The sequence below is a fragment of the Zalophus californianus genome, chromosome 10 (assembly GCF_009762305.2).
Source record: "Zalophus californianus isolate mZalCal1 chromosome 10, mZalCal1.pri.v2, whole genome shotgun sequence".
Lineage (NCBI taxonomy): Eukaryota > Metazoa > Chordata > Mammalia > Carnivora > Otariidae > Zalophus > Zalophus californianus.
The window spans coordinates 8817426-8841907 of NC_045604.1; the positions used below are offsets into that span (position 1 = coordinate 8817426).

The window sequence follows — 24482 nt, forward strand, 5'->3', positions numbered from 1 at the left end:
CTGGAAAACATTTTATTTGAGCCCACAATAGTTGGAAAAGCAACAAAAGCTCAATATTGTAATTTCATATGTAATCCATTGTTTCTCCCCAGTGGCCAGGTGAAAGCCCTTCAAGGTACAGAAAACAAATGAGGCCACATCGTCCAATGGCATCTTGATATACTCATGCATTCATGTGTTCATGTATTCATCCATCCACCCATCCATCCATCCATTCAATAAATAAGCCATCCATAGTATTTTTGACCTTGGGGAAGAAGGCGATGTCCTCTTATATCCAGGTCAGGTTGGGGAAGGCCTGGACCTGAGATGATGTAAAATCCTGATGCCAATCTGATTTTACAGCACATGTTTTAGTTTTCAATCTTACTCAGTGCTTTGTGATCAGGTTTCCTGTTCTGGAAGACTCGAACGGGGAGCCAATCAACTCTGAAGTTTAGGAGGGAATCTGGAAGTGAGTTACACAGCAAAAGAGAGGAATTCAAGACCAACCAGCAGTAGTTGGAGAAATCTACCTTCCTCCCCCCACAAAAAGCCATACCGTGGGCTTACAAGAATACATATCCCTTTGTGGAGACTCCTTATCCCTTTGTAGAAGTAGTCACAAAGAATTTGGTTGATCTTAAACCTAGTGATGCGATCACTCCAGATGTGATCACATTCATAGTGCGTGTGTGGCTGTGCGTGTACATATGCATATCTGTTTCTGCTTTTTGCCCATGTGACTGTGGACAAATCACTTTCCCTTAATAGGACTCCGTTTCCTGCTGGCCTCATCCAGGATCATATTCTGCTTATGAAACATGGTGTTTTCCCATTTCTAGGAAACTACAACAGGAAGGGTAATAGTTCAAAGCTATAAATTAAAGAGAAATTTGTGTTCTTGAAGAGTCCCATCTGTGAGATGAGATTGTACATCATGCTGTTTCCACTGGTATTGATATTTTATAGCACCCTGCCCAGTTTGGCCCAGATTTGGCCCTGCAGCCATGCTGTCCTTGGGCGTTCCAGACTCAAGTCAGTGCCGCCTTCTGCTCTATAAAGAAAAATTTCACAACCTCAAAAGGGCAGTTTGTTTTTGTAGTTGCTCCTGAAAGTGGTACGGCCCCTCTCGACCTCAGTAAATATTAAGCTAATGAAATCGGCTGAATTTAATTGTGGGAAACGTTGGCATCGATTTCTGCTGATGGCTTCTTGCCTTCTGGGAAGGAGTTCCATGTTCTTAGCTTGTTTTCAGATAACATGTTAGACCTCTGTCTTAGAAAATCCAGTTGTTATTTTTAAATTTGGTACTTTTTAAAAAACCATCTCTACTTACCTCTGGCTCTATTTGAGTTTGGGGAAGTTCTTTTCCACATCTCTAAATGCAAAGTGTTTCTATTCTCCAGTTTGATGGAGAAATAAGGCAGAAGGTGCGACTGATTTGAATCTGGAACAGCTGACCAGATAAGTAAATAAATGAGTAAATGCTTTATTAAACAAATGTTTATTGATGACCTAATATCTATCATGGGCCACACGGATGTCAATAAGACATGGTTTTGGCACTCGGTAGAGTCACAGAATGCTAGAAAGGCTGAGAGCTCATTCCGTCCCTGCTTCTCTGAAACAGAAGGTCTATACCACCCAATATAGCCAAAATAATATTATTTTAAAGAATTTGGGGAATGGCCATTGTGAGGAGTTTACATATATAATCCTATTCCTATCAACTAAAAATGTGAGTGGCTTAGAAGCATGGATTGACATTTGCCATTCTTTTAGAGACTTTACAAGTAACTGTGCCAAAAACTAGTCTTTCCTTGTAGAAGCATGCTGTCCGAAAGAACTTTTTACACTGATAGAAATGTTCTATTTTAGTGCTGGCCAATAAGTTAACCATTAGCCCCACATGGCTGTTGAGCACTTGAAATGTGACTAGTGTGACTGAAAAGCCAAATTTGTAACTGTATCTAATTTGAATTAACTGAAATTTTAAGAGCCACACATGGCGAGTCGCTGCCATGTTGTATAATGCAGTTCTAGATTCCCCGCCAAGCCACGTAGGGGCCACCAAACATGGGATGATCGTATTGACACTGTGACCACGCTGTGAAAACAGAGCCAACTTCCTAACACAGACCACAAGGAAACATGCTTTCTGCCTAAATCAGCCTTTCCTAAAGTAAATAGAACTCTTTATTAAAACGTAACCGTGTACGAGAAGTTAACTGAGGTTAGCATAATCATATGCTTTAAACCATGAAAGAATATGGGGGAAGGTTTAAAATATAAATATACAAATGCCACATTTATTGTGGTTCTATTTGCAGTAATTGTCAACTCTGTCAGCCATCCATTCATCTAACCTAATAATTTTCAAGCCTAAGCTGGACATGTCTTTGAACTCATCTTGCACCCTTTCTTTACATCTAAAAACCGTGTGGAGCTTATAGGAGGTCCCATCTCTGTTTCAGATTTCCCAGGTGCCCCGGGGCCTTTGCTGGTAGCCACTGCTTAGCTGTTCCCTCCCCCCTGGCCTGCTAGCCTGTTCAAAGCTTGGCCGCAGATCAGCCACATCGGCATCACCTGGCAGCTTGTGAGCAATGCAAACTCTCAAGCCCCACCAAGACTGTTAAATCAGATACTGTGCTTTAACCAGATCCCCTGGTGATCTCTAAGCACATTCGTTTTGAGAAGCTTTGCTCTAGCAAGAAGCACATTTGAACGCTGCTTAGGGCTTACCTAAGAGAAGGAATTACGTTGTGTTGTTTTGGTTTGATTTTTTTTTTTTTTTGCAAGAAGGATACTACCTCTAAAAACAATTTTCCAACATTTTATTTTAAAGTTTTTCCAACATACAGAAGAGTTGGGAGAATTTCACAGTGAAACCACTATGTCTGCGTCCTACGGTCTGGCATCCGTAGTTCATCCTACGTCTGTCCATGTCTGTGTCCTTCTATCCATTGCCAGGCCAGCTTACTTTTCTGATGCATTTCAAAGTAAATTGTAAAAGTAAATTGACAGCCGTACAGGTTTGCCTGACCAAACATTACTGGTATGGGTGTCATTAACTAGTGTGCAGTATTTGTTTACAGTTTTCTTTCTCTTCCAAAGTAAAATTTTATGCAGTTAAGCATACAGATGGTTAAGTGTACGTTCTCTTGAGTTTTGATCAATGTAATGCACTTGTGAATAGTTTACTATCCTTCACCTTCTTGTGTCTACCCCTTTCTCATAGTTTACAAAAATAAAAACCAAGGTGAAGGAAGGACGGAGCACAAAGTTGGCCACAGAGTAGTCTGTCCTTTTATAGGCAGTTGGATATCCCCCCTCACCTCCCCGCCCCCCCCCACTCACCCCCTCACTCGATCGGAGAGCCAGACTGCAAAAAAGTCCATCGCGTATCAAATCAGATGTTTTATTCTACACCTGCCCTCGGTTCTGACTTGATATAACTGCTTTTAAAGGGACTTATGTTCCCTTTGCCATAATAAGAACTTTTGAAATACATAAAAATAGACACTAATGATATTTGAAAATTATAGTGGATTTCCTTACTTCGAAGATAGTACATCTCCCCCTCCTCCATCTTCTGTCTTTTTCTCCCTTTTCTTCTCTAGTTCCCTTTAGCTTAAAGTCCAGTTCTGAAGCCTCTCCCCCAAATTATATAAACCTGTTATTTTTCAAAGCCACACACTGGTCCAAAATTGTACTTTGTTCCTCCTTAGAGAAGTGATCTGTCGTGGGAGTGCGCAAGCCCATCTTCAGCCAACCCCGAGACTAAGGGGATAATCGAAGAGGGTCAGGTTCTAAGGAGAGAAGCACCAGGCCCCTCTCCTGCCAGAGCTGGGATTCATAGAGAGACCCAGTGTCATTGCTGAATACTCTGTGCCCTTTTCGAGAGGTAAGAGAGCAAAAGCACAGCCAACTCCATGTGTGAAGTTCGAGGCAAACCTGAGCTTCTACCAGTACCCACACTGAGAACACTGTAACAGTTAGTGTATATCCTAATACAGTCCAGTGTGGGTTTTTTAAATCTTTTTTGGTAAGATTTATTTATTTGAGAGAGATAGAGAAAGAGAGGCGTGAGCAGGGGGAGGGACAGAGGGAGAGAGAGAATCTCCAGCGGACTCCCTGCTGAGTGTGGAGTCCGATGCGGGGCTTGATCTCACAGCCACGAGATCATGACCTGAGCCAAAATCAAGAGTTGGATGCTTAACCAACTGAGCCACCCAGGCTCCCCTAGTCCAGTGTTTTTGTTAACACTCTCTTCTCCATTTTATGGTTGAGAAAACAGAGACTCAGAAATTAAGTAGTTTACTCAAGATCAAATAGCCAGAAAGGGATAGAGCCAGGATGTGGACCCAGCCAAGTCTGACTCCAAAGCCTCTGTTCTTTCCCTTTGTCCAGAGGGAGCCTTGAACCTCTGTTTCTTACGTTAAGTAAAGGGACTTGGTAAGAACCTTACACCAAGAGAATCTGTTATGTTTCCTAATAATAAATATTTTAGAGCCTGCCTGATAGGGAAAAGAACTGTGAGAACTCACTTATGACTATTACATTATGTATCCTTTTGGGGTGGCATATAGAGTGCTTAAGACCAGTGGGTTCTCTTCTTAAAATTAAATCTAAAAATTATATAGAAAGTCCTTCCCTGGATACAGCCTACACTACATCACTGTTGTGTTCTGTTTGGTTAACCACCTTATCCAAGGACCCAGTGATCATATGAGAGAGAGCAGAAATTTTAGATCCAGTGTCTCCTCGTGGAGAAATTTGGTGGTTCATTAAGATACACAGCAAGACTGTCTGAGGAATCTATGTGTGAAGTCAAGAGAAATCCTTTTTTTTTTTTTTTTTTAATTTGGGGACAGAGAAATGGAAGAAGAGGAAAATTTTGCTTATTAACTTAATAGCTTACCCATGTTAAATAATGGTTTTAGGGGGAAGTTAGCATTGAAGAAACCGGGGTATCAACCACAGAAGTCACAGTTTCTTCCAGACCAACAGAAGGGACCACCTCGCTTTGCTGGGTAGGACGTCTACTGAGACGGTCCCTTCTCTTTGTTGACACTGAGCACTTGGCATTTTTAATCCATTAAAAGACTAAATGTAATGGGACACCTGGGTGACTCAGTAGGTTAAGCGACCTACTCTTAGTTTCGGCTCAGGTTGTGATCTCACCATCGTGAGGCTCTTCGTTCAACATGGAGTCTACGTCAGATTCTCTCTCCTTCTCCCTCCAGCCCACGCACTCTCTCTCTCTCAAATAAATAAATAAAAGCTTAAAAAAATAGATAAAAGACTAAATGTAACAAAATTCAAGGATAAATATAATATGAATAAAATTTTAAAAATTAAGTATAAAAAAGAATGACACATATTAAATATGAAAGAGCGAGGACATGTGTCAACTGTACTTCCATGATAAACATTTAGATAAAAAGAGCTGGGAAAGAAGAGAATTGGAATCAGGAAGAAAGAGCATACTAATGAACTACGAGGGAGCAGACAGGAGGATAAGAATGGCAGGAGGATGAGGAAATTGCGTGTTAAGCAGCAAAGTGAAGGTTAAAAGCAATTAGGACACACAATTACTAAAGAGAACACTAAAAGCATAAAATAAGCTAAGGTGAGTGGTTAAAATAAATAACATCAGCTAAGAACATACTTACAAAGATTATGAAACAGATCAAGTAGTAATAAAATAAGGAAGTGGTATAAAGCAGTAAATTAAAGAACAATTAAAACACAATAAGGATAGAAAATTAACAGGCTAAAATGACATTTAATAATTGTATTAATAACTAACACTGACTTCTCATGTGCTAGGCACTTTATTTGCATTATCTTATTTAATTCAAGTTTATTAAAACAATCAGGACATTTTTAAAAATGTCCCCCCCCAAAAAAAATTCAGAGGGGGGTAAAACACCAGGCATCAGGACAATAACAGCAACAATAAAATTAAAGGTGAGCGAACAGACCTGCAAATATCCATTGGCGTTCCTTGTCTAGTGTGATGATTTTTGCTGTTGAAGATCACCAAGTACCTAGCCTGGTGCTTCACATTTAGACCATGGGTTCTGGAAGCTTCTGGTGCTATAAATGTCGGTTCTCTCCGCATCTTGTCCTACTGAGCTTGGCCTTTCCTAGAGGCAATTCCTGGTGATTAAAATTCTCAGGCAATAGAATCCATAGCCCAGAACCTATGGCAGTGGGCAAGCATCTCATAATCCCACTCCATTTATAAGATGTAGCACAGGATTATCTTCTCCTAGAAGTACTTCCTAGTCCCTGCAGACTGCACCTACATAGTACTTAGCACGCTGGGTTGGAATAGGAGTCCTTTGCTGGTTGTTTTCTTTACCTTCTTTCTAGGCCCCCTGGTTTCTAAACAGAAGGGCACCTAGTTTTGTATCCCAGCCTTCAGTTCAGGCCTGGTACATAGTAAGTGCTTAATGTCTGCTTTTTGCACTAAGGCTACTTGAATCTGTAGTCAAGAGCTTTCTCTTTTCTTTGCTTTCCTTTTATTTTTTGCTTATTTATTTTTAAACCAGCAAGCAGACCTGGCTGGATTTTCTGCCTGCCTGGAACCCCTGCGAACATATGCATTTTTGTGTTTCTGTTGTCCAGAAAGGCTCTCCCATAAAACAATGGATTTTTTTTCTTCTTTTTCTTTCCATTTATCACAACCTGGTACACGTCCTTTACCTCCAACTTCTCTATCCCTCTTAACCTACAGTCTTCACCAACTCACGCCCTAAGTCTTTTATGGGTAGATATTAAATGACCAGAGATGTCTGCCCTTCCTTGTTTTTCCCATACTCTTTTCTGGAGAAAATGTTGTCTCTGTGACCTTGAGCTTGATCCAGAGTTCATTCACTCACTCACTCATTCACTTGTTCAATCAGCAGACATTTTCTTGAAATCTGTTATTACCCAGTTACGGCATTGGGCATTAGGGCAGGGAAAATCAAAAGGAGATTCTCAAGCAACTCTGCATCTCATCTGAGTTGATTGCTGTGTTTTGCCTTCTTTGACCTTATTTTTTTGCAGCAAGGGAAAAACAACTGATTAACATTCTTCGCAGGTAGTTATATTTTGAAGAGAGTTTTGAAATCATTTGCTTTCTCTTCCCTAGGCGAGAGTCCCAGTTGCCTCCGTCTAAGAAAGACCTCAGACCTGTATTTGACCATTGATTGCCTTGCTTTGTTTTCCAGTGAGCTATGGAGGTTGGCCAAGGCCTTTCAAACACCCAAGACAAAGACCTAAATCAGATGTGGATTTTCCCGCATACGCTTTGTCTAATTCCTACATTTACTTCTTATTTTCTGATTACAAATTAATATTTAACGTAGAAAATGTGGAGAATGCAGGGAAATCAAACAGAAGGAAGTTACTGCTAACTTTTTGCTTTCCAGCCTTCTAGCATTCTGTGTGTAAGTGTGTTTTGTGTGGGCGTAGAAGCGCTGTGATCATATCGAACGTATCATTTTGTCACCTACTTATTTTACTAAAAATATATTATGAATATTTTCCATATCATTAAACATTCTTCTCAAACATAACTTTAATAACTGCACAGAAGCGTGGTATAGGGAAAGTCCATAATTTACTTAATCAACCTCTGTGGTGCAATGCTTAAGCTGTTTCTTGTTTTAGGGGTTTTGGGGTTTTTTTTTTTTTACTTTCATTAAAAACACCGTGGTAAACATCATAGTACAGAAAACTCAAGCGTATATTTTCTGTTATTTCCTTGAATAAATTCCTAGAAATGGAATTGCCAAATCAAAAGATGTGAATTAGGCTAAGGCTTTTGCGATGTAGGGCAGATGAATCTTCTGGAAACTTGTATGAACACAGGGTTGCCACCAGCCGTTCACAATCATTCCACTTCATCACTCTCAGGAATAGTGTCTTAGTAGTTTTTTAAAACTTTGTCAATTATCAAACTATAAACTGGCCACTTGTTTTTATTTTAATTTAATTTGTATCTCTTTGATTACTAGTAAGATTGAACATTTTTCATATGTTCGCCAGCCTTCTATATGTATTCTTGAAATGTTCATCTTTTCTGTCAATTTTTTAAGAACTTTTATACAATAAGGTTATTATTCCATCCTGCACTTTGCCAACCTGTAGACAATGCAGAGAAAACTCTTTATTTCTCATTGGAAGGGGTTCCTGTGGGAAAAGGTCTCATTCTCTCTGTTTCTGTGGAAAACCTTCAGCATGAAAGGTGGATTTTTTTATTCTAGGAAAACTAAAGATAGATATATAATACTGGTGTTGATCTTTAAAAAAAAAATTAACCCTGCAGTCTGAATTCACTTAACATTTTCTGTATTTCTAGTCTATGAGGAAAACTCAGGGTTAGAAAACAAAACGTTAAGAGTTTTCTTGGAAATGTAGAGGTACATTAATCAATCAAAATGTCCTTGACAGTTTACCCTGTGCCGGAATTTAGGAGTTGCCAAGTACGTCCTTGGCTGGTTTGTAGCCAGGATGAAGAAAGCAGGAGACGTACATGAACGAGCTTTCTTAGGACTGTAGGTCTAGAAAATGGTCTTCTGAGTGACGTGATGTTTTCTGGTAGTTGGCTGCTGTATCAGCCTCCTGGTATCTTCTTCGGCCACCTGTGAGGGAGCACATTCTTCTGGGCTGCAGAATTTTGACACCTCGTGGGCACCATCGCCCTCTGCCCTTCTTGCCCCATAGCAGAATACGAACAGAAAAGCCAGGTCAGACTCCCGAGCCACAGCACCAGTGGAAGATCCCCCGCTGCAGGGGTTTCTGGGACAGTGTGAAAGGAAAACAAATGAAAATTTTAAAAAAAATCAACCCACTCTGACGCCTGGTTGAGAATCCCAGAATAAGATAAGCCATTCCCCAGCCTCCACGAAAGATCTCTGAGATGGTGGCACTGAGTTCTGAATTCCTCAAGTCCATGGATAGTTTTCAAGCTCCTACTCTCATTTCGTCGTTAAATGGAATTCTCAAAACAACAATATCCTCCCCTAAATAAATTAGTGCCCCGTTCTAGCATATTCCCCTCAACAGTCTCTGTCTGCATTCCCCCCGCAACTTCCCACCACATCCCCCTTGTCCCCCCCTTCTGTTAGCTGTAATGACCCTGCAAACCCTAAATGGCATTTGAGTGCATTAAGCAGCCAAACTCTTCTGGTGACATAGCAATTATGACTCTGAAATAGATTTGGTGCGTCACGGAAGATAAGGGTTTGAAAGTTTCTGTTGTGATTATAGCCTGTAACTCCCACAAATAACAGGCTTCAAAATAAGAGGCTGCCAGTGGAGTCTTTGTGGCTTTGTCTCAGTGATGGCACGTAAATTGCTATTAATGTCCTAAGTGTACTTGAATGTGCCAGTCTTTGGGATGTAGAGTTGGCTCAGTGTCTCTCTTTACGCGGCATGTCATTGTTGGTCTGATAATCTGGGGTAATTGCTGTCTCTTGGATGGTCAGAAAAGTGTAAGGGGCTTTAGCTTCCTGTGTAATGGCAAATAGCCTCAAGGTCTCCACCACACGTTTCATCTGTGTGTGTGTGTGTGTGTGTGTGTGTTCTGTGTGTAGCTACCGCTCATCGTTAAGGTGTATATACAATCTCTGTGTGTGCCCTGAGTAAATAATAGTCTTTCAGAAAAGCCAAAGCAAAATCAGAGGTTATAAAAATAAAATAAAGAATTTGGGGCTGTGCAGAATCAGCCATTTGGATAATTTATACTGAGAGTTAAAAAAAAAAAATACCCTTTGCTTGAATTATCCAGAGTTAGCCATGTGCGTAAATACATTTTTCTGTTGTCTTATACATCTACTCTTTCCGAGTTTACACAGCATCTGTGTGTGTGTGCATGTGTGTGCATGTTGGTCTACGCATTCTTTAGGGCTGTGTTTTCTAAATGCATGTGAGTTCTATGTAAATATGATAAAGTCTGTGGAAATTTTGCCTGTTTATGAACACTGTGTATGGATGTGTGTAAGTGTGTATGTGTTTTGGTTTATGCACGTCTGAGTGTAGAGGATGTTTATTCAGATATAAATACTTTTCTGCACGAAGGCACCTCTATTTAGCTAAATCAGGCTGAGCTTATTTTTCTTTGACTCTGCAAAGTTAAATAAAACAAATTTTAAGTTTTAACTTCCTGATGCACATTTCACCTAAGGACTCCATAAATCTGTGGGACATGGAAACATTGTGTGTAACTGTCCGACTTGTACTTTTAACAGAAATAAGAAAACAACCCAGCCATAAGCCTAGAAATGCACACTACTTCATATCCTGTGCAAGCCATGAAAGGTTCTACCAAACCGTCCTGTGTGTCTGAAGAGCCTTACATGGCAGTATTCATTCTGGGCCTTAATCACAGATGAGTTAGAAAGGATGACGCTAAGAAGGTGCCAGAATAGATCTTGATCTCAGAGTTGACCTATGTGTGTACTTCCATTGTGTGGTGCTGGGCGCTGGCAGGGTGGCGGTGCGCCCTGACGACATGGCCCTTGGTGATCTTGCGGTTGGGTGTTGACTGTCACCCCTTGGACAGCAGCTTGAGTGCGTGCCAGGTAAGGTTGGAGACAGTGACTGGTCAGAGAGAGTTCATACTCATACCAACTAGATGAATACCCAATTCACTGCACAGATCTTAGAGCAGGACTCTGCATTTCCAGTTACAATAACTTAGTATCAACTAGCAAGATGGCACCATGCACGGTGGTGTCTCAGAAGTACGACCCCAGGGGAGTTCGTCTTGTCCGAAACCAAGTTTGGTGAGGTGAATTGAGGCTTAGGAGTGGGAGATATTAGAATCTCCTAAAAGACTTTTCTGAGGCCAGGCCTGGGTCCGTAGGTTCTATCATCTTCCTAAACAGCACAAAGATTCCCTGAAGGTGAACTTGAACTGCAACCATGAGTTCCTTGCCTTCGGCCCTGAGCCATGCTCTGCATGTGGTGCCCACATGGTCACACGGCCTGACCTTTCGAAACTTGAAATGTCCAAAAGCAGTGGCACACAGCAGGGACTGAGTCTAGCAAATTCTAGTTCCTGAGTCCTAGTTTCCTCACCTGAAAAGTAGGCCTAGGAGCTCCCACTGGGTTTATATACCATTATATACTCATTGACCAAAGTCAGAGACTTACTAGCACAATCCCTGCCCAGTGGTGCAGTTAGCTTGGGCGCCGGCCGCCAGATGGCCATGTCCTCCTGGGCCAGGGCACCAGGGGAGGCTTTCGAAGCATTCATCCCTGTATTCGTTCAGCTCAAGTACTTCACTGAGCGGCCCTCTATGACACCTGAGCCTTGTCCTCTGTCTGCGGCGCTGAATGATTTATCATCTCATTGAGAGTCCTAATGAAAGCCCTTCACGTGGCCTGAAGCCTTGGCACGATTGAGCCCTGCCACCCTCCAACCCCATCCTGCTGCCGTGGCTACTCTTCTCCTCCTTCCTTCCATTGCTTGTGGCCTTCTCGGAGCTCCTTGGAGCCTTTAGAAAGGATTCGCCTTCTGCCCAGGGGGCTCCTTGCCCCACTGTTTACTTGTCTATTTTCTGGTCACCTCTAGGCTGACTTTCCAGAAGCCCAACCACAGTGAGGTCCCCATCGCACTCTCCTAGCCCTTACTACCATCTAGAATCTACGTTTGTCCTTTTGATGATTTATCAAATGTCTTGTTTCCCACAAGGCAGAAAGCTCCAGGAGAGAGCAGACATCAGATTTAATAAAAAAAAAAAAAAAAAAAAAAAGGTGTCTTATCTACCACAAGGTAGACACCGGATACTTATTTGTGGAATTCCGAATTAAATGATGACATGAGTAAGACCTGGTGCTCACATAGATATTTAAATAAATAAATAAATAAATACTGCCCCTGGTTAAATGTCAGCACGAAGTGTCACAAAGTCAGGGGTCCCGGCATGTAGGGAAGTGGATGATGGTGTGTCTTGAAGAAGGAAGGAGGTGACTCTCAGGCCGAGCCGTGGATAATGACGTGGATTTCTGGAGACCAGAGGAGAGGGACGGGCAAAGGCACAGAGCCTCTTGCTGGACTTCGCTAAGTAAGACGGAATCTCGCTTGGGCAGTGGGAAATCTCTTATTTCTTGGCAGCAGCTTGCACTGCTGAAGCCTTGGCTGGCCAGGGTATCCGTCCTCTACCAGGAGTGACTGCTTCACTGCCGGTTTTTCTTCACACACAGACCTTCGGAGCAAAATCTCAGCGCTCAGGGGGCTGTGGCAGAGCCAGGCTAGGAAGGGATGTGGTGGTGGGACTTGGCTGTAAGGTCACCAGGGACTGACCTAGTGGCAGGTGGCAATCAGGGAGGATGCCCACAACAGTCAGGGGACCCTGGAAACAGGGATTCTGGAGCCAGCAGCCCGGGACAGACTGAAGGGAAACGTGGCAGGTAGCAGTGGGCGAGCTGAGGTTCCAGAGCAGGATTCGCACCGCAAGAGCAAGTCACTCTCGCAGCGCCAGCGGACCTGTAAGAAATAGCAAATGATGCAGACGTAGGCATGGACTCGGGAGAGGTAGCCTTGGCGCAGCAAAGGCGCCCCTGTACGAAGATACAGGAGCAAAAGGTCAGAGCAGGACACGCAGCAACATTGATTCTGAGTTGCCTATGGTACCAGAGGAAGCCAGAATAAAGTATTTTAGGGGTTGAGTGTAGACGTCAATCCCAAATAGAGTTACGTGCATCTAGCCAATGAAAACACTGCATGTGACTGACTTACACGAGTGTAAAAGTTCCTTGTTGTTCATCTAAAGTTCGGGGGGTGTCCTAGGTTTTATCTGGCAACCCCAGTCCCAGATCACAAGGTAGAAGCTGCATCTGCATGTGGGTCTCAGCCTCGGAGAGGGGCAGGATGGGGCCAGTCCCCACAGGCCACGCAGGGATGGCGTCTGCTGCATACATGTCTGTGATTCCACTGAGGGAGGCGACCAGGAGGCTGTTCCGGATGCAGGGGCTGATGATATCTGCCTCCTCCCTGTGCCCCAGGGAGAACGCTTCTTATTGAGATGGTGTGCGGAGCCGCGACAGGCAGGATCCAGTGTTTTTTCAACTGTTTTTGTAAAGGAACAGAACAGTGTAAATATTCATCGTCCTTCCTTACTTGGGGTAAGCTCTGAAGTACCAGATCTCCTTGACGCCAGCTTAGGAAAGTTCACTTCCTAGCTATAAAAATTACCCTGAACCTTGGCACTGCCTCTGCTTTAGGGCTTGAATATTTTCTAGGTGTACACAGCTCTTCACACGTAGACTGAACTTGTGGAGGTCACGGGTCTGATACCGTGGATCTCTCCAGACCCACAATGGAGCACAAATGTTGTACTGCCACTGAATATTTATTTACTTCTCTGTATGTCCCCCCAAGAGATATATATTAAAATCTGTGCTGCCTCAGGCGCTGTGGTAGGCCCTTTGGAAACAAAGATAAGTCCCACAGCCCTGCTGTCATGGTCTGGTAGGTGAGACAGGCACATAAAGGAACAAATGCAATATGGCAGCACGGATGCATACAGAGAACACGGGGGGGTGGGTGGGTGGGAGGAAGAAATATTGTCAGGGGGCAGAGAGGGGCACAAGGATACTTCACCTCAGTCTTGAAAACCAGCCAAGGTGTGAGTGGCGCAAAATTGGATGAGTGGAGTCTTCAGGGAGAAAGAAGCAGGCAGGAAATGACTGCTGTCTTAGAGGAATTTCTTAGTAGCCTGATGTGGCTGAAGTATTAAACGTGAGCTTTGGGTTGGGGAGTGAGCAAGATCAAGGACATTGTGAGCCTGACAAGGACATTGAACCTTATCTTGAGGCGGGTGAAAAGGCGTTGAAGGTGAAAGAGGGAGATCAGAATTACATTTTGGAAAGATGGCTCTGGTGGTAGCTAGAGACACGGCTGGAGATTGTCAGCCTAGGCATGCGCCTGCTTACCATGGTGAAACCTCCCAGGGAAATTTTGAATTTTTTGTCCTGAGGGGACTTTCCAACAGCATCGCTTTGCCCCTGAACATCTTTTGGTAAACACTCGCTGTGTAATGTTGGGGAAAGTATGTGCATATCAGGAAAACCTAGTTCTTCATCTTCCTGGAAAAGTGGTGGATCTAGGATGTGACTGCACTGGGTGAGCTGATGGCTCCCTGATCAGTACTGTGTGTGTGTGGGTGTGTGTGTGTGCGCGCGCGCGCGCGCGCGCGCGCACCTAGAAAGGAAGAGTGGGTGCATGCATGTTTCTTTGTGCTTCCTCCTGGCCGGCCCCACCACGGCCTGGGGCACGTACACATGCTCGCCCACGCTAAGGCAGCTCTGGTAATGGCATCTGGCCCATATGCAGATCTAGCTCTACTTGGTGCTGACATCAGCCAGTTTGTGGCACCTCAGCGCATTTCTGCGTTGCAAATGAGAGTTTCTTAGTGCCAGGCTTGCTTGGGCTGTCACATCAGGTGATGAATTCTCTGCATCAACTTTGTGCTGCTAAGGGAAGCTCAGAGGGAGAGCGCGAAGGAGCAGAGGATGGGACCGGCGGCTCAGCCCAGCGGCCACCGCACCCTTGCGTCCTCCGCGGCCGGGGCGAGGCAGGTGGCCCCTGTTTGCGCTCAGGAAGGTGGCTGACAAGAGAGAAGTCAGGGCTTCGGGTGCGGTTCCTGGTTCTCGTGTTTGGTCAGGAGAAGCCATGTGGCTGCCCCCATCCACCAGTGCTCCATCCCTGGTGTCATAGGGGGCTTGCTGTGCCTCCTCCACCAGGAAGGCCGTGCCTTGCCCATTAGAGGCGGTCCCAGCAACGTTGGGTGTACATCAGTTAGGTGCCAAATTCATTTGGGTACGACGTACATAGTTGTTTCCGTTCTGAGATTCTTTGTCCCCAGATACCTTTCTTGGATTGGTGTTGGGAAGTCCAGGTTTTCTTATCTGGGAAACCGGCTGCATGTTATCCTAATTTTATATTCTATTAGCCGCCTCCTCCCTGACGTCCCAGGATGAGCCTGCCGCCGGCTTAGGCTTCCTCTGATAGAATTAAATGTGAGATCAGGTCTTGCTTCCAGCATCTGCAGGCCACAGAATTACCTGTAGGACTAGGTGCAAATGTAAACGCTCTTCCATTAGAGATGTTTGTGGAGATAATAGGGCCACACGTGGTTTTGCAGAATTCACCTTCCCACCCCTGTAAGGCCTCCTGGGCGTTTCCAGTGTCAGCATCTTGGAGTAAGCATGTCTGTTATAACGGGGACTTTGCATCGGAGAGTGAAGGCAGAAGTTGGGGTGCAGAAGAAAAATAAAAACGAGTCTTATTTCTCCCCACCCCTGCGCAGTTGCTAATGAGACCATCCTGTACGCTCCCTGCTCCAGCCCCAGAGATAAATAAACACACAAAGGCGGAGTTTCGCACTTTAATATGCACCCGCAGTGAGGAAGCGGGACGGAATCGCTCCCCAGGGTTAAGGCCAGTAAGCGAGGTCAGCCGTTTCCCAAGACGCAGCAGCCTCCCAACGGCTTACGTTACAGCCGGCACCATAGAGCTGAAGCGGCCAGAGTGATGTAGGGAAACCCGGTTCCATGGGGCGTGCTCGCAGTTTCCGATCGTGAGGTGTGAGCAGCAAGGAAGGGGCAGCAGACCCTGGGCCAGGGTCTAAAGCGCCTCCAGAGAAAGGGATCCTTCAGCCAGTGCCAGTGTTGGGCATGTGTGTTCCAGAAAGGGCTGGTTGTCCTCTGACTTGAAATCCAGAGGCCACAGTGTCCTGAATGTGGCAAGAAGCAGGGGGTCGTTGCTGGGATATCCTGGGGGCAAGATGAGCAGCCCTCTCAGTGTTCCTGGGTCTGGCGGGGCAGGCAGGGGTTATGGGAATACGGGATTTCAGTGTTAACAAGGGGTGGGGGGTCCTGGGCACGCTGGGACAGTTGGTCACCCAATCTGATGGGGGGCGGGTAGAGTGGGAGGGAAAAAAAGGCAGCCAAAGAGATTGACTTTTTTTTTATTTTATTATGTTGTGTTAGTCACCATACATTATTTGTTTTTAGTAGAAGTTCTTCTGTATTCTCCTTCACCAGGCCAACTAGCATAATTAAAATGCCAGTTTTGATATCAGCTTGAACTAATTCCCGTCTCTGCCATCTGTGAGTTCCCTGTACCCTCTGGCATCATGTGCACTGGTCTGAGAAGACAAAACTTTCTCAGATGTCTCCTGTTCGAGTTATTTCATCTCAGACACGAATCAAAAGGAGTCTCCCGGAATCTCCTGGTCCGTGTAGAATGCCTTGCTGGGTCCCTCCTAATGAGACGCCACAGGGCTCATTTTCTTGACTAATGGCTTTATTTGGGGGCACCACTTATTGTTATTTTAATGAAATTGGAGCCTGGCTAAATAATGGTAATAGAGCTGCCTTACGAGCAAGGTTGGGAAACTCCTCTGCGGCGCGTCCCATGCCTCGGACAACGACCGCCTCCCTGATCTTCCGCATCTACTTACCTCCCACCGGGTCGATCCTAAGATACGTGAGTTTTTTCCTCTTGTACCAGCACTTTAACTCTCCACATCATGACACTTAAGGAACCTCTGTCAGGTTTTCCTAAAAACCTGTACCGCTCAGCAAACACATACATACACATACACCCACATAGCTGGCTATTTACTTACTGACCCATCTGTCTCTCTGGTAAACACACACATATAAAAAAGGACAGTTGGGACAGACAGGTACCAGAGTGCTAACAGCTGTTGTTAGTCTTTGGTAGGATTATGGGTGTTGTACGTTGTGTGTTTCATGCTTTTTCTCTTGTCCAAATATTACATCGCATATAGAATTGCAAATATTCTATTCAAAAATGTTGTATGAGCTTATCTTTTGTAATCAGAAAAGATAAGCAACATGAAGGGATTTTCTTTGGGGTAAAATAAATACAATGGCTCTTCCCCATCTGCCTAAAATGGCACCAGAATACGTGTTCTTGGTTGGGAAGGGAGACTAAGCTCCCGTCACCCCTGTGATCAGCCTGCATTAGGACACGAATTAATTCTGTTCTTGATTCTGATCATGCTACAGAGTCATGGCCCCAGAAAGATAGCAAAGAAAGAATTCCCATTTCCCCCTCATTGGTCCCCTTCTGATCCCTCACCAACAGCAGGAGAAATGTGCTGGGCAGGGAGAGGGGGCAGAAGGAGCTGCCTGACTACCTCAGGAGATGGAGCATTGGAGTTTTGAGCAATTATTCATGGGTCCCCGATTGAGGTGGAATGCCCTTGGCATTGCCCAGGATGACCCTTTGTGCTCTTGGTATCCAGACCTGCTCTTTAGTGAGGTGTGGGGAAAAAAAATCTATCCTCATGCAGAGGTAACTGGTAAGAGCTGCTATGAATTCAGCGCCTGGCTTTCCTGGGGAAATTGGAGCATCATTTGGGTGAGCCAGTGGGGGCGGGGGGGAAAGCCAAGTGGATAAGAAGGGCAGAGAAAAAGGAGCCCAGATTCAGAGGTTCAGAAGCCTGTGTGTCTCAGTCATAAGCCAGAAGTCTGCTTTTCTCTCTCGCACTTCTTCTTTCTTAAGAATGAAACATGAACACAGGTTTGCCAGCACGTAGGTGTCAAGCATGCTCCTCAGTACCATGGGTTATGCTAGAGTACAAGCTGTGGTCCCTCCGAGATGGCAATAACAGTGCCTGCCCCATGTACCCCAAGTGTTTCGGAATAAAATGAGTGGAGACTGCAGTAGAAAATAATTTACCAGGAATGCCTAAGACCTGCTCTGTTCAACATGAACACTTTCAGAGGTGAGGTATATTAACTTCAAAGGAACACAGCAATTAGGGGAAAAAAGGCATTTTAGCACACTTCTGTTTTGATGCTTTCAAATACATAAACAATCATGAATTATGTTTCATGAGTTAACCACTCCCAACAAATCATTCTTCAACTATTTTAAGGTTGGGATATATTTGGCCAGGGGTGTTCATTAAAACAAATCCTTTTAGAACAGTGTCATTGTTTGGTTGATTCTGGATTTAGAATCTTAGAAAAATGGTCTATAAATGTAAATCATACTTATAGCTTCCTAGCTCACCACCTCTCTAGATACATTTATGCAGACCAGTCCTTAGTCTACCTCTGTTTCACCTGTTTGAGTCACCTGAATCACCCTCTGTACTTTTCAAGGCTCACCTCAAAGAGTACCTCTTCCCTGATGCTTTCCCTGATGCTCCACCAAGATGGGATATTGCCTTCATCTGAACTGTCATAACAACAGGGCTGTAACATTATTAGGCTCTGCCTTGAATTATAGTTCATTCATATGCATGTCTTATCCCCCTCCTTGAGGACATGAGCTGTCTCTCACTCATCGTTATATACCCAGGAGCAAGTGGTACAGAACCTTGCACAGAACAGGTGCCTGGAATCCCGTAACATGCGGAACATGCAGGGAAAGGCCTTAGAAAACATTTGGGTAACCTTTTTATCTTTCTGAAGGGGAACCCAAGGCCACAGAGGGGGAAGTGCTTCGCCAGAGTCAACAGCTAGTCCTTGCCAGACTCAGAACTAGAACTTGGGTTCCCTTGACCTGTCACTCCACTAGGGCCCACACAGCGATCATCTGAAGGCTTGGACTGACTCAAAGTATCTTTGGGAAGTGGGAGGTATTCACCTTGTGTCCAAAGGCTCAGTGGGAGGACCCGTACTCATCTGAGGGTGGAGGGAGTATTATCGACCACAAGATCAGCTGCCCCGCTGAGGAGTGTCCCCAATGTGCCAGGCACTGTGCTAGGCCCATTACACAAGTTGCCTTGTTGTCATTGTCTGCTCAAAATGGCCACCCGATCTCAGAGGACTGACTTCTCTCCCTTTTTCCCTTCTAGGCTAATGGAGGTTGGCAGGATGCTACTACCCCTTCATCAGTGACCTCCCCTACAGAAGGCCCTGGCAGTGTTCACTCTGATACCTCCAACTGATCTCCCAGCAATCGCATCCCGGCTGACCCTGTGCCCCAGTCGGGACAGGGCCAGGAGGGAGGGTTTCTCTCCCAACGCTGAAGCGGTCAGACTGGAGGTCGAAGCAATCAGCAAACACAATAAGAGTCTCCTTCTCTTCTCTTCTTTGGGATGCTATTTCAGCCAATCTGGACACTTCTTTATACTCTCTTCCCTTTTTTTTCTGGGTAGAAGCCACCCTTCCCTGCCTCCAGCTGTCAGCCTGGTGTCCGCCATCTTTCCTGCCCCCTCCCCCCTCTGTCCTAGACTCCCTGGGTCCCTGCCCTCAATGACATCACAGAAGGGTATTTTCAACAATTAGAGGAATTTAAAAGAGGAAAGAAAATAATAAACGTGTTTGTATGTTTTCATGCTGGTGGTTTGAGGAGCCAAATTTACCTCACTCGGATCCCTCGCTCCCTCTATTAACAGGCAGCCCTTCTCTTGTTTCTCTTCTTACTCTCACTACCTCTTAGCAGGAATGCGCCACGTTGCCCCACTCATTCCAGGCCCCCTGCCCCCTCTTGCTGTTCCCTCCCTGGGCTGGTTCTGCTTAGAACCCTTCCTCCTCTTCCTTCCCAGCCCCAGCTGTGCCCCGGGGACTGCCGTAGCTGGGCTTCTAAAGGTGCCACGTTTTCCGGTCTCAGGTCCGCTAGGTTGATCCCCAGGCAGGAAGTCAAGCAGCAGGAGAGGACATAAGCAACAAGAAGGGCAGAATTCTTGGAGGCTTCCTCCTCTTCCTCCTAACAGCTCTTGGTTTCAGAGGCACAGTCTTTGGAGACCACGTCACACATAGTAAGCAATGTCCCGAACCTACTGCAAAGCCAGATCTGAGTGGGCATGGTGATGAATAAACCACTAAGGAGTAGAAGGTTCTTATTGTGCAACCCTTCAACTAAACCTTCTCTCACACACACACACACACACACACACACACGTGTATGTGCACACTCAGGCGCATGTCAGCGCATGCGCGGCCTCAAACATTCATTTCCTCCCGATCAGTCACGTGCCACCTGCAAAGACCCACATTAGCAACCGTGGCAATTTGCCTCGTGAGCCCAGAAGAGTTCGGAATTAGCAACTCTGAATGAAGGCCACCGACACAGACACAGTATGTGCCCGGGGCTTCCAGGACCTGCAGCCCCCCGGCATGGCCACACACCAGAACGACATACACGGGACTTGATCATGATGGAGGAGGCCAGGTTGGCCGCCTCCGCTGTCCTGTTGGCTGCCACCTCTGGAGCGCTCAGGGAGCCACACACACTACTTAAAATGCCTGTAATGGTTTTGGTTCTGTTCTGGTTTTTGTTTTTATATGAGGGGCGTTGCATTAGTTATCCAAAGTGTTATCATGGCACCACATTCCTGTTCTGGAGGGGTTGGGGAAGGACACAGCTTGGGCAGATTTTGCTAGCTTAATTTGAAGACCTGAGAGCGATGGGAAAGAAGGGGTGATATTTTCAGGGAAATTGTCACAGTGACTTTCATTCCCTGGGAATATCTGAGAGGAGAGTACTCCTAGAAAGCTATTCTATAGTGTCACCTGAGCTTACATTCTTCTTAGCCAGCTGCACCAGCGATAAAGATGGTGGCTCTGTAACCTGACCATAAGTGGGAGGTGGTCAGATCTCTCGGCGCCTCGTTTTCTTCGTCTGTGAAATGGGGATTATGATGCCTGGCTTACCAAGAGGCTTGTGAGAGAATGAAGGAATTGATTTTATTCCTATCCCATCTGTAAATGGGAAGTCAGAGGAAGTGTCATCCCTGAGATAAATTGGTTGGTGCCATGGAGGGGCAACATACGGTTTTCCTGTTCCAACTTCTGGTTACTATCAGTACCCTGATGTCATTGCCATGATGACAAAGAGAAGAAGGGCTATTGTTGTTGCTTCTTTGTTGATTTTGGTCTGTTTGGTTTCCTAGACTAGAGATAAGCCTCCACACTAGAAAAATAGGACCCGGTTCTCTTAGTTTGTACTTGAATCCAGTACGTGGCCTTGTAAGTACTTAGCCCCTTGTCACATCTACTCTGCTTGAGAGGCCTGTGGGAGAGAGAGAAGACCCTGAGGGGAAAGGGTGGCCCGCTAACGAGGTCATGGAAATTGTGCATGGTGCTACAGCAATGAATAGAAATTGCTTCTGTGTGCGTGTTGGGGAGAGGGGTTACCTAAGAAACTGGAAGGTGTGTGAATTTGAAGGAAAGGCAAAAAGTAAATCTTTGGCAAGATGGAATTATGCCTTGATGACTAAGAGCAGTGGAAAGACTGTGTCTACTGACCTGTGCCCCAATCAGAAAAGAGCCCGGTCGAGGGGCTTCCTGGCAGGAGCCATCTTGTGACAACTCCATAGTCGTGGAGCCATTGGAGAACCTTGTTCAGTGTCAGGGGTCTGAACTACCCATGCAGGAGTACGGCTGGATCACATGCCTGACTGTGCAAAGTACAGAAGAGACCCGGAAGGGTTCTCTTGGCAACAGGAAGAATGATTCCAGATTTGGATGGAATGATTGCCATTTTAAGTTGTTGAAACAGATCAGAGCAGAGCTACGTTTGCAGGCAGTTTCTCTCCCCACAGGAGTTTGCACTGATTCTCACCTCGCCCAGCATCTTCCCCACTCAGACCTCTCTGTTCCACAGTTTCCCACCACCTACCCCATGCCCACTGTCAAGCCCAACATGGCAGCCACCAGATCCCCCGACAGCAAGTAAGGCATGGGAACTCTGGCCGCAGAAGGAAGGGGATGGAAAGAGCGTGCCTCTGGAAATACAGCTCCCTGGGAATTCATATTAGGTCAATCCTACAGATACCAAAATGTGCCCCAGGACTCCTGCATTTACTAATGGGAGTGGGAGCGTTCCGTTGTCCCTGGCAGCCGATTTCCCCTGAGTAATACTAGCCCTTGGGATTGCCCACCTTGTAACTCTCCATCTCAATCTCTTTTTCACCCCTAACTCCTCCCCCTCACGTGGAATTGACACAGTACGTTTGCCAAGTGGCACCTTCCTTACTTTTTTTTTTTTTTAAATTTCGCTGTGGTGGTTGTTCTTTATTTGCTGGTTGCCTTCTCTCACATACCTTCCCCCCCCTTTTCCTTCTGAGTTTTATTTTTCTGCCCAGAAAAACCTGACTTCGATACCAAAAAAAGATGAAACTACAGAAACTCAAATTTAAAAAAAACTTAAAAAAATACAAAAAAATACTCAACAATTCTTTCAGCTTTATTAACATTTTCCATTGTTTCTTGCGACTTGTGTCTCGTTCTTTGTAGTATTGATGATGAACATTTATAATGAATGTTCTTGTATATTCAGATAAAGAAAAAAAAAAACCAAAAAAGCGGTCTGAATTTAATAGTGTTTATAATAAAAATTTTAAAAATGACCCTCATAGCACGCAAAACAGGATGGGGGGCTCCCCCTCTTTCTGTGACAGTACACATCATTCCTGCGTTCGTTTTTAACACCAAACTACCTACATTAATCATTTCCCCCATTTTTCTTTTATTTTCTTGCATTTGTGAATTAGTTCAAGAATGCTAGAAAAGTGTCGAGTTGTGCACATTCATTTCCTGTTTCACAATGTTTAAAAGTGACAGTAATTCATTTTGTAAACTAAAAAAAAAAAAAGGGTTGGGATAGTGAGCATAATAGGTACAACCTAACACGTTATGTTTATTAACTTTGAGACCCAGAAATAAATTCTTTTCTTTCTTTATTCCTGCTCTTTAAAATATAAAAAAAAAATTATGTTTTGTGTTATTTTTGGTTGTTTTCTTGGGGGGGCTTTTTTTTTTTAATTGTCAGGATTACGATCTTGCTGTTTTTATTCCTTACATATGTATACGAGGTGATGTGAAAAAAGACATTTGTAGAGTAGGCAGTTTCCTTGTACTTCTACTTCGCTCCAGAATTCAGTTGACCTCAAAGACAAAGATGAAGCCCATGCGGATGTCCCATCACTCACCTGCATTTCCAGAGTGTGGGGCAGTCCCTGAGAAAAAACACCGTCAGGGACCTGGGTTTTCTCCTTTTGGCCCTTTAAAAATTCAAGGAATCGGCCCAGGAGACCTTTGATAAGGTAGGGAGACCCTTTTTGCCTTTGTTGACTGTGAATGTCACAACAAAGTGCTTTCTTTTCTTTCTTCTTGATTAATAACAACATTCCAGGAGCCCTCTTACAACTAGAAAGGATTTTTTTCCTTCCAGAAGCATCCCACAGAAGTCCTGGTGTGATGGGCCACGGGCTTCCTAGACTAGATCCGGGAGGCCGTCCCCGGGGTCAGTCAGCCTGCGGATCCCTTGAGTCCCAATTTTGGATGAAGAGTCAAGAACCTGAGCCTGACTCCGTGCTCTCCTTTTAACACTGAGAGGTGGAGTTTGATGCCTTGACAGCATACCTCTTAATTACCCTCTGGCTACTGAAAAGCAAATGGTTAAACCAGCTTGATTTGGAATGTTTTTATTAGTCATGGGAGAAAAGAAAGCGGTATTCTCTGGAAGAAACTTATTTTAAACCTCTTTCATTCAACAAATGGTTAGGTGTCCAGAAAGCACCTAGAACATAAGAGAAGTGAAGGCAAAGACGCGGGACCGTGGAACAGTGCGCCACAGGTGTTTCTGCCCCAGACACCTGCTTGCCTGCTCCTGAGTCAACAAAATAATGATGAGCTTTTCACATCACCTTTATGGTTTCAACACCCAGCTCGAAGCTTTCTGGACTCTTTTATTTTTTGTAAACTTCTTTTTTCCTTTTGTTAAAATGAATAAAACATTCAATGTTTTCCCCCTTTTCTCTCTTATTACTTCCTTTCTTTCCAATTATTTTGAAGTGCTTCCCTTCGGTTGTTGGTTTTATTCTCCCCGCTCCCTTCCCCTGTTCTTACTCAGAGTATAAACCTGCAAAGTTCTGCTCTGTTTTGGTTTTGAAAGTTTAAGCTTTTCTGCTTCTGTGAGAGCAGGGGCTTCTGTCCCTTTTGATTCCAACTGAACTTTTGTGTTCTCTAATGATGCTAACATGCTGTAGGCTTTACAGTCTCCTAATTTGTACTGGTAATGCATATTCCAAATAAATAGTTTCTTTTGTTGCAAAAAAATAGATATATACTTGTATTTTGTGTAAATTTCTTCTCTCACATGCTGGCAACCTCGGCTTCCCCCCAAATTGGGGCTGTGTTAGTGTGGATTATGGTTTAATCTGTCACCCTAATCACTGTAAAGCCTACATACCTGGGCGGGTGGGGGGATGCGAATGACCTCACGAGCCCCCGACCTCACTCATGAAGTCCGAAGGGAGGAAGGGAAGAAGTAGGGGGGACCTTTTATGGGCAATTATTGGCTGCACTGAAGGCAAGCAGAGCACCCCATCTTGTGCGCTTGCCAATGACTGGCTACCACCCACCAGGCACCAGTTAACAAAACAAAACAAAAAAATACCAGGGAGATTTTCCATAATAAATGCCAACTTTTTAAGTCACAGCTGTTTGCCCGGTGGTTCCCCTTTGCTTCTCTTTTGTCTGCTGGGATCTGGTCATAAGGAAAT

General features: G+C 44.8%; 1 protein-coding gene across 3 annotated transcripts in view; it reads left to right on the plus strand.

Moving 5' to 3' along the window:
- The window catches only part of PBX1 (PBX homeobox 1), a 279973-nt gene extending 255935 nt beyond the window's left edge, over window positions 1-24038 (plus strand). For all 3 annotated transcript variants that reach the window (XM_027610702.2, XM_027610704.2, XM_027610703.2), the window contains one exon: window positions 18828-24038. In XM_027610702.2, coding sequence (XP_027466503.1) covers window positions 18828-18920 — 93 coding nt within the window. In that variant the 3' untranslated portion in view covers window positions 18921-24038. The remainder of the gene's footprint in view (window positions 1-18827) is intronic.
- Window positions 24039-24482: the final 444 nt, after the last annotated feature.